Here is a 9,865-nt window from a genome sequence, read left to right as displayed (position 1 = left end):
CTCCCCTCCCTCGCGTTCCAAAAAGACCAAAAAAGAAACAAAAATTAACACTATATATGCTAAGGAGTCTGGTGTGAGCAATAAAGCTGGCAAGGGAAAGAAAATGAAAAATAGGCAACAAATGAATCTTCAAGTTTTAAATTAATTAAGCACTATGGTAAGAATTTAAATGCATTTGCTCAATACTTTCATCCACGTTGTCCCAACAATTAAATAGAAGCTACAAAACGTATACAAAAATAACTTTAGGCATTAGGACACTAACCTGTTTGACACTGTGTTCCTCTGAATCCCGGTGCACAGCTGCACGTGAATCCATTCACTCGGTCGGTGCAAGTTCCGCCGTTCAGACATGGGTTACTAGCGCACTCATTGATATCTGATTGGAAATGAAAAAAAAAAAAAATAATAATGAAAACGAAAGAATTCAGAATGATTTGTCATTGGTCAAGGGCCTTGATGTTTCTTTAATTGAAACCGCGTATTGACGATGTGTTTCTCAATTTTATCGCACTAACTAGTGCCACATGTTTCCTTAAATCCAACATGGCATATCCAACACGGTGACTGCTTGGAAATGATGTCGTCAATTTTGTGTCAGATCACGTCATCGTTTAACTTTATAGACCTTAAAGGAAATATCCTTGGATATGCTCTAAATCATCTAATTTTCATTGTAATACCTTTATTGTTCTAAGAGATACATGCCTAGGGCATCAAAAGACCCCTTGCAGCTCCCCTCCCTCGCGTTCCGAAAACACCAAAAAAGAAACAAAAATAAAAACTATATATGCTAAGGAGTCCGGGGTGAGCAATAAAGCTGGCAAGGGAAAGTAAATGAAAAATAGGCAACAAATGAATCTTCAAGTTTTAAAATAATTAAGCGCTGTGGTAAGAATTTAAAAGATTTGCTCAATACTTTCATCCACGTTCTCCCAACAGCTAAATAGAAGCTACAAAACGTATACAAAAATAACTTCAGGCATTAAGACACTAACCTGTTTGACACCGTGTTCCTCTGAATCCCGATGCACAGCCGCACGTGAATCCATTCACTCGGTCGGTGCAAGTTCCACCGTTCAAACATGGGTTACTAGCACACTCATTGATATCTGATTGGAAATGGGAAAAAAAAAAAAAAAAAAAAAAAAATGATAATAAAAACAAAAGAATTCAGAATGATTTGTCATTGGTCAAGGGCCTCGGGGTTTCTTTAATTGAAACCGTGTATTGACGATGTGTTTCTCAATTTTATCGCATTAACAAGTGCACATGTTTCCTTAAATGCAACATGGCGGATACAACACAGTGACTGCTTGGAAATGATGTCGTCAATTCTACGTCAGATCACGTCATCGTTTAACGTTATAGACCTTAAAAGAAATATCCTTGGATATGCTCTAAATCATCTAATTTTCATTGTAATACCTTTATTGTTCTAAGAGATACATGCCTAGGGCATCAAAAGACCCCTTGCAGCTCCCCTCCCTCGCGTTCCGAAAACACCAAAAAAGAAACAAAAATAAAAACTATATATGCTAAGGAGTCCGGGGTGAGCAATAAAGCTGGCAAGGGAAAGTAAATGAAAAATAGGCAACAAATGAATCTTCAAGTTTTAAATTAATTAAGCGCTGTGGTAAGAATTTAAAAGATTTGCTCAATACTTTCATCCACGTTCTCCCAACAGCTAAATAGAAGCTACAAAACGTATACAAAAATAACTTCAGGCATTAAGACACTAACCTGTTTGACACCGTGTTCCTCTGAATCCCGATGCACAGCCGCACGTGAATCCATTCACTCGGTCGGTGCAAGTTCCACCGTTCAAACATGGGTTACTAGCACACTCATTGATATCTGATTGGAAATGGGAAAAAAAAAAAAAAAAAAATGATAATAAAAACAAAAGAATTCAGAATGATTTGTCATTGGTCAAGGGCCTCGGGGTTTCTTTAATTGAAACCGTGTATTGACGATGTGTTTCTCAATTTTATCGCACTAACAAGTGCACATGTTTCCTTAAATCCAACATGGCGGATACAACACAGTGACTGCTTGGAAATGATGTCGTCAATTTTGTGTCAGATCACGTCATCGTTTAACGTTATAGACCTTAAAGGAAATATCCTTGGATATGCTCTAAATCATCTCATTTTCATTGTAATAGCTTTATTGTTCTAAAAGATACATGACGGGGCATCAAAAGCCCCCCTCTCAGCTCCCCTCCCTCGCGTTCCAAAAAGACCAAAAAAGAAACAAAAATTAACACTATATATGCTAAGGAGTCCGGTGTGAGCAATAAAGCTGGCAAGGGAAAGAAAATGAAAAATAGGCAACAAATGAATCTTCAAGTTTTAAATTAATTAAGCACTATGGTAAGAATTTAAATGCATTTGCTCAATACTTTCATCCACGTTGTCCCAACAGCTAAATAGAAGCTACAAAACGTATACAAAAATAACTTTAGGCATTAGGACACTAACCTGTTTGACACTGTGTTCCTCTGAATCCCGGCGCACAGCTGCACGTGAATCCATTCACTCGGTCGGTGCAAGTTCCGCCGTTCAGACATGGGTTACTAGCGCACTCATTGATATCTGATTGGAAATGAAAAAAAAAAAAAAAATAATGAAAACGAAAGAATTCAGAATGATTTGTCATTGGTCAAGGGCCTTGATGTTTCTTTAATTGAAACCGCGTATTGACGATGTGTTTCTCAATTTTATCGCACTAACTAGTGCCACATGTTTCCTTAAATCCAACATGGCATATCCAACACGGTGACTGCTTGGAAATGATGTCGTCAATTTTGTGTCAGATCACGTCATCGTTTAACTTTATAGACCTTAAAGGAAATATCCTTGGATATGCTCTAAATCATCTAATTTTCATTGTAATACCTTTATTGTTCTAAGAGATACTTGACGAGGGCATCAAAAGACCCCCTTGCAGCTCCCCTCCCTCGCGTTCCAAAAAGACCAAAAAAGAAACGAAAATAAAAATTATATATGCTAAGGAGCCCGACACGGTAAGCTCCTGCAGGATAAAACACTTGGAGACGACGCAAGATCAACCAAAATGCTTCTCATACGCGGTAAAAGAATTATTTCACGTTTCAAAGCTAATAGCATAAAAAAATCTTCCAATGTGATTGGTTTTTAGCGCACCAAATAGCTAGCTGTACAATAACAAGGTAAATTTAAAAAAAACCCTTTTTTTCTCGAGTTTTTGTTTGTTTGTTTGTTTTTGTTGTTGTTGTTGTTTCGTTGTTGTTGTTGTTGTTTTTCTGTATACGGAATTTAGACTCTACATAGTCTTACTTCCGCTGTGTGTTATTTAGCTAAAACGCTACCTGTTTCACAATATTTCCCTGTGTATCCCTTGGCACATACGCACACATAGCTGTTCTTCTCGTAATGCGCAGCACAAGCTCCGTTGTTCTGACAAGGCCAGCTGATACATGGAGACTGAAAAAGAAAGAGGATTATACCAAGTCGCGCTGTCGGATGTTTTCAAAATTTACTACTTTTTCCTGATATGTAGTATTCGCATGGCTAGTGGCAATCATGAAGTTTTGAGATGCTGGTTTGATCAAGTTTGAACTTTGTTGTTGCTGTAGGATTTTGAAACAAATCGCAAAATAATCGCTAAATTGTTTATACTTGTGCTAGTATCAGTGTAAGAAAATATATAAAAAAAGGAACAGGCAGTAAAGATTAACCTTTTGCACACCAAGGGGAGCTATTGAGGCCCTTGCCGACTTAGAGCACTGCATCTTAAGTTTGAAAGAAATGAACCCGTTTCCTAACATTTATCAGGAAACAATTTGGGACCACATGTTTCTGTTGGAGGACCGTGCTGTTGCATTTTGAAAAGATATTTTCCAAATTTAGAAATATTATTCTTTTAATTAAGTTCCAGTAACTTGTACTTTTTAGGCCAATTTAGCTTTCTTTAATTTCTCAAATTTGACTTCCTTGGATCTCCGGAGATCAATTTGACGTTTTTCCTTACAAAACATGATACCCAAGAAGGCACTTGCTCGAAAATATTGACGTCATTTCTACGTTATATGACGGTATCAATGTGGAGATTTCACGTGATATATGTTTAGACTTGCAATTAATCCTCCAGGTTTTACTGCCATAGTCTTAATGCTCTTCGCGTTACAGCTCGAGGACCTCAAAATACTCCCTGCATCTGAATAGGGTTAACACATACGCTAATTCCGACAATTCCCCCGAAATTTCCGTCCAAAATGAAGACGCCTGAATTTTAAAGAACACTTCGAGAATTAGTGCCTCCTAATTCCTTCGATTCATATTCAGATTAAGCTCTCTTATCCTCGCCTCCTCGATCACCTGTCTCTCTCAGCCGGCGGGGCCTTGGCAGAAGGAATAGTTGCCATGGAGCCACATAAACAGATTGGCTAGATTCTTGGACTATCATTAAAACCGGTAAGTCAACGCTATTTTTCTTTCCGAAAATAGCACTGTTTGACGTCTAACTAAAATTGCTGGAACAAAATCCTTTAAAACCTATAGTATGTTGAAAACTGGCTTGAGGCGGCCGAACACAGTTTTCGCGCGCGCTTTTGCTGATGCAATTCAGCGCGCGCAAAAGGATTATAAAAAGCAAACATGCCGTCAATAGAGCGATCATTTTATTTACTCAACACCCGCACTACCTGTGCTATTTTTTCTCTTTAATCGAACGCAGTGTATTGATGGGTTTAGTCTTTTCTTACAAAGATATGTCAGAAAAGGTAACGCTGCAAATAACCCAGCAATTCTCAGCTTTTTCTTTGTTACCGAAAGAACCCAGTTAAATGCAGCGCATGCGTAGGAAGTTAAAAAATTGCGATTGAATAAAAAATTGCACTCTCGGAAATACACCTATTTCTCGAGAATCACTCATTAGAATTTCACGAAATTTGGTACGAAAATACTTTAGGAAATAAGTAACTGGAGTATTGAAAATAATTAAACTTTAACCAGGGAAATTCTAGATATTCCAGTGAACCTTCAACAAGGGATAATTAAAGATCTCTCTGTTAAATTATTAGCAAAATGGTGTTAGCTTGCGAGAATCGTTACAAGCTTGTTGCATGCATATTATAGAGAAAATCTAATGACTAGATTTTCTACGAATAAACAAAACCGATTTTAAAGGCCTGTTTATATTTATTCATGTTGCCATGGCAACGGAACATACGTCAGCTCAACCATCAAAAAACCAAAGTTTGTGTTGTTAACTTGCTTGCTGCCATTTTGGCGACCGAGGGATGAAGGGTTTTTCGAGAAAAAGTGGAATGAAACACAGGTATCAAAAACTGTGTTCGGCCATCTTAATTTAAGCGAATAATTTTCGACCAAGTCCTCCAACGAAACCTGTAACTTTTTATCTCTGTTTCATACCCCCTTGTTTGCAATCTTTTCAAGTTTAATTTCTTGGTATCCCAATCGAAGAGTTTCAGTTTTGAACAACATCAATACCAGTTCTTCAAATGCAACATAAAATCCTCCTAAAAATAACGCGCTGAATCGATTATAACGAAGCTGTGGTGGTAATTCAAACCCAGCCGTTCAAACCCTTTCAGAAATGAAACATTAGATAGCACATTTCGAGAAATGGCCCGACATTTATTAAAATATCCTAACAAAGTTACCACCCGTCTTAGTATAAACATCGGCTTCTTCATTACGAATGGCGTGTTTTTCCCGTTTTACAAAGTATTTAGAGTATAAATTGTCACTGAGCTAGAGGGACAGAATTTGAAGGACCAAAAAGTTAAAAGCCGATGCCTCATATGCTAGGCAACTGCTGAACGTTTTCCAAAGAGCGCTTTCATGTTCCAAGTTCTTTATAGTGTGCTCGTCCTTCTCTTGTTTTTTGTTTCGTTATGTTTTGTTTTATTGTTTTTTGTTTTGTCTACTTATCAGGCCAAGTTTCTTCAAGAATAAAACGGCGAAAGATGTGAAAAACAAAATATATAGTTATACACGTTTAATTTATATCTTTCACATTTGACAACTTAGAGCAAGAGATTAATCTCTTGCTTAGAGTGATCCATAAAGTTACAAAACTTTATCAGCGTTATCAACATTTCAGGATAATATTTAAAGCGAAGCTAATTATCCCAAGTTTGGCTATTAACTAATTGCCATAAATCAACGCTTTTGTGACGAAATGTTTCAATTTCAAAGTTGATTTTCCACTTCCCTTTATGCTATAATGATGAAAAAACTGGCTTGCGACGAATTTTTTAGAGTTGTTGTAAATGTCAGATGGGAGCAGTTCACATAAGATTTTTCCGCTGACGATATCAGAGAATGCAGCCAGGTTAAAGGAGAAACATGACGGTATGTTAACACAAGCAAGCCCACACTCGCTGCCTTTGAGAACATAATCCGAACCAATGTTGGTGATGTTAAATAAGGAAGGAGAATTTGTGAGCTTTGAATCTGGCGTATAAGCCATTCCTCTATCTGTGCCTCTGCTGAGAGTTTTACCAGCAACATCAATGACTTGAATCGTAGAGATAAAGGTATTTGAAATTAAAGGTGCAGTTATGAAAACTCGAAAGAAAAATCATGTCATATGTTGCATATGACTAAAGTGATGTCTAAGTTAAAAAAATTGAAGAAAACTTTTACCATTAGAAGCATTTGACGGTGAGGAAAGTATCACTAAAACAAGCAGATAGTTGCTTAGTTCATAAATTCCAAGTTTTATTTTCTGCTGCCGTGTAAACCAAACTCACAGAATGACTGAAAACTAAGAACGGTAAGTTTTAAGCAGGTACCCGATTTCATGGCAGTGAACAGCAATCTTATTGGCTACCGAGTTGATTGATAAGAAAAGAAGAATATATGTGAAATGGTTACCCGTAATTTCCAATTATAGCTGTTAATATGCTATCATCCAGTGATAACTAGAGAGGACATTCTTTGCATAATTTATTTGCTGCCAATTAAGAAAATAAAGGTACTTTTTGAATTCTTTTTCCCAGGAGTCTAAATCTTTTTGGGGGGCTTCTACGACATATATTCTACCTGTTATTTCAAGCAGCTTGGGAAAAACAAATCTGGAAACGCATTTGAAATCTAGGCAGTGAAGGAACTCGACAAGATCTCGAAATTCTCAACCAATAGAATTTATTTTTAATTTGGTAAATGTCAACAATACCCCATCTTAAAACCATCCAAATTTTAATTAACTTAATTCTAAATTAGCGTTATATTGAAAAAGCATATATCATAACTTTAACTGGTAGCCATATATTACGTACTGTAGCAATTTTAGGTCACAGGCTTTAGACGAACGCTAAGTACCCTTGCTCACGTTGCTCATGTATAAGAACATTTGTTGCTTGGACTTCATTAAGAGGCAAATCGATGGCTACCTCCTACCTGTAAAGTATTCTTTCAATTTAATTTTGCTTCTTTTATTTATTGTGTAGCGTGACTCAAGAACTAAACATTCAGAATGGCGGTCCTGTAAACACACACCAAAACGAGGCGCACATAATTATTGAAGGCGGGAATCGAAACGCATACATTACACTACCTGGAATGCAGCCGCCCCTACACGTCACTCCCGGTTACCTGTCATCGTTTTATGGCGTAAGTATGTATGTATGTAAGTGAGACTGTAGTTTTGGAAGAGTTAAGAGTTAAGTTCTGAGAGACTTGTTTGAGACTTGTTTGTTTGTTTTGAGAGACTTGTTTGTTTGAGAGACAAGCTCTTTCTCTTGGGAATAGAAAATCTAGTAGGAAGCGACAATTGGCTAAAATCGCTTCAAATCAGCAGAAAGAGCGAAGAGACAATAAGCAATACACTGTGGAAGTAAGAAAAGGCGTTTTTTATCAAGAGCTTCAATTCTTAAAAACCGATCTTAAATATTCACATACAAAGTCTTTTTGCCAGGACCGCTCAGTACGCAAGGTAGTCTTCGCGAGATGATCACCGCTGACAGTTTGAGCTTGGGCCCGAGCTATGCTCACCTTGATAATTTTAGGCCAAGTCCTCCAAATGAATGAAATATTCAACTGAATTCCACTTTGAAAGCCCTTATAGAAATGTGTTCAAACTGCTATGTGTAGATGCTCCAATAGAGGAGTTTTAGTTCCGAGCAATAGCAATGTAAGTTCTTCCAATTGAAAAGGAAACGTGCCAAAATTGAACCGTAAAATCCTCCGAAAATAAAGTACTGACTCCATTATTACCGTGACGTGGTAATAATTCTCAAACCGAACAATGTTCACGGGTCAAGTTGTGTGATATTCACAAGGACTGGTTTATAAACGTCTAATTATCCCAAAGGTAAATCATACAATGAGAAATGGCCTGACATTTATTAGCTAAGATATCAACAAACCTACCACCCGCCTCAGTATAAACTTCGACTACGTAATTAAGCATGACGTATCTTGTCATTTTGACAGTATTTAGAGCAGACAAGTCAAATGAGCTAGAGGAACAGAATTTGAAGGACTTTATGTTTCATATGTTAGACAACAGCATGCTGAACGTTTTTAAAAGTGAGATATCGATCTGAACAAATTTATGATAAACATGCTTCAAAGCTTTCTAGTGTTGTCCTTTTTTTTTCGGCGTATTCCTTTCTTAATAGATTTATTGCAATTTATCAATTTACTTATTCTTTGTTTCTCTCCACTAAAGATCTAAATGGGCTAACTTAGCTGCTTCATGTGAGAAAAGAAAATTATATGTATATTGTAATTTGTTTTGAAGTTTGACAAGACAGAGTGATCCATACAGTTTCAACACTTTATCAGCGTCATTAAAATTCCGGGGCACAGCACAAAGTAAAGCTTGATTCGTGCCCTTTGTTTGGTTATTACCTGTCTGGCATGAGTGCTTTCAGAGCTTTTTCATATGGGAAAGAAATGTTTCAATTTTCAAGTTCATTTTCAACTTACCTGAATGCTATAATGATGATGAAAATGGCTTGCGACAAATTTTTTGGAATTGTTGTAAATGTCAGATGGGAGCAGTTCACATAAGATTTTTCCGCTCATGATATCGGAGAATGCAGCCAGGTTAAAGGAGAAGCATGACGGTATGTTGACGCATGCAAGCCCACACTCGCTGCCTTTGAGAACATAGTCCGAACCAATGTTGTTGATGTTAAGGAGGGAGAATTTGTGAGCCTTAAATTTGGCGTAAGCCATTCTTCTATCTGTCCCTCGGCTGAGAGTTTTGCCACCAACATCAATGACTTCAATTGTAAAATTAAAAATAAGAAATAAAGAAAGAAAGCTGCAGTTATGAAACTCGAAAAAAAACAAACAAACAAAAAAAAAACCGGACTGGAACATATTACATATGACTAGATGTCTTAAAGTTATCAAAAGAATAGAACTTTTACCATTAGAAGCATTTGACGAAATAGCAAGTATCACCAATACGAGCAGATAGTTGCTTAGTTCATGAATTCCAAGTTCCATTTTCTCTGCTGCCGATGCAAACCAAGCTCACAGGAAGACTGAAAGTTAAGAACAGTGAGTTTCAAGCAGGTGCCAGATTTCGTGGCAGTTGATAACAATCTTATTGGCTAACTGTTTGATAAGTTATGCAGAAGATATGTCTTATGCTTACTAGTGTAATTTTCAATTATAGCTAATTATGTGCTGGCAGCCAACGATCGGTAGTGCGATGTGCTTTGCATAATTTGTTTTGTCTATTAATGAATTAATCTCAAAAAGCTTGGGAAAAACAAATCGAGAAAGACCTTCGAAATCTAGGCAGCGAAGGGGCTTGGCAAGATCTCGAAATTCTCAGTAGACAGAATTTAACTTCAATTTGTAAATTCTTACAAAAATGTAAACAAGTGATTGAT

General features: G+C 37.0%; 1 protein-coding gene across 1 annotated transcript; it reads right to left on the bottom strand.

The window, feature by feature from the left end:
* Nucleotides 1-79: 79 nt before the first annotated feature.
* On the bottom strand, nucleotides 80-9,215 carry LOC145472024 (uncharacterized). The gene is made up of 6 exons (XM_081454912.1): nucleotides 8,946-9,215; nucleotides 3,353-3,467; nucleotides 2,484-2,597; nucleotides 1,744-1,857; nucleotides 999-1,112; nucleotides 80-379 (listed from the first exon to the last, which is right to left on the bottom strand). Exons 1-6 carry the CDS (start codon nucleotides 9,195-9,197, stop codon nucleotides 261-263), a joined length of 828 nt encoding a protein of 275 aa, XP_081311038.1. The 5' UTR covers nucleotides 9,198-9,215; the 3' UTR covers nucleotides 80-260.
* Between the last annotated feature and the right edge of the window lie 650 nt (nucleotides 9,216-9,865).

The sequence above is a fragment of the Orbicella franksi genome, unplaced genomic scaffold (assembly GCF_964199315.1).
Source record: "Orbicella franksi unplaced genomic scaffold, jaOrbFran1.1 SCAFFOLD_102, whole genome shotgun sequence".
Classification (NCBI taxonomy): Eukaryota; Metazoa; Cnidaria; class Anthozoa; order Scleractinia; family Merulinidae; genus Orbicella; species Orbicella franksi.
The sequence above is the reverse complement of the archived record's forward strand: the minus strand, read 5'-3'. Positions and strand labels throughout refer to the sequence as shown.

What these genes read in the sequence shown, in the direction of transcription:
- LOC145472024 (XM_081454912.1), bottom strand. Translation starts at nt 9,197, where the DNA reads ATGGCTTACGCCAAATTTAAGGCTCACAAATTCTCCCTCCTTAACATC. An exon ending in ATCATCATTATAGCATTCAG is followed by an intron (nt 3,468 to 8,945) that starts GTAAGTTGAAAA and finishes TTTCTTTTTCAG; the next exon opens with TCTCCATGTATCAGCTGGCC. An exon ending in AGGGAAATATTGTGAAACAG is followed by an intron (nt 2,598 to 3,352) that starts GTAGCGTTTTAG and finishes ATTTCCAATCAG; the next exon opens with ATATCAATGAGTGCGCTAGT.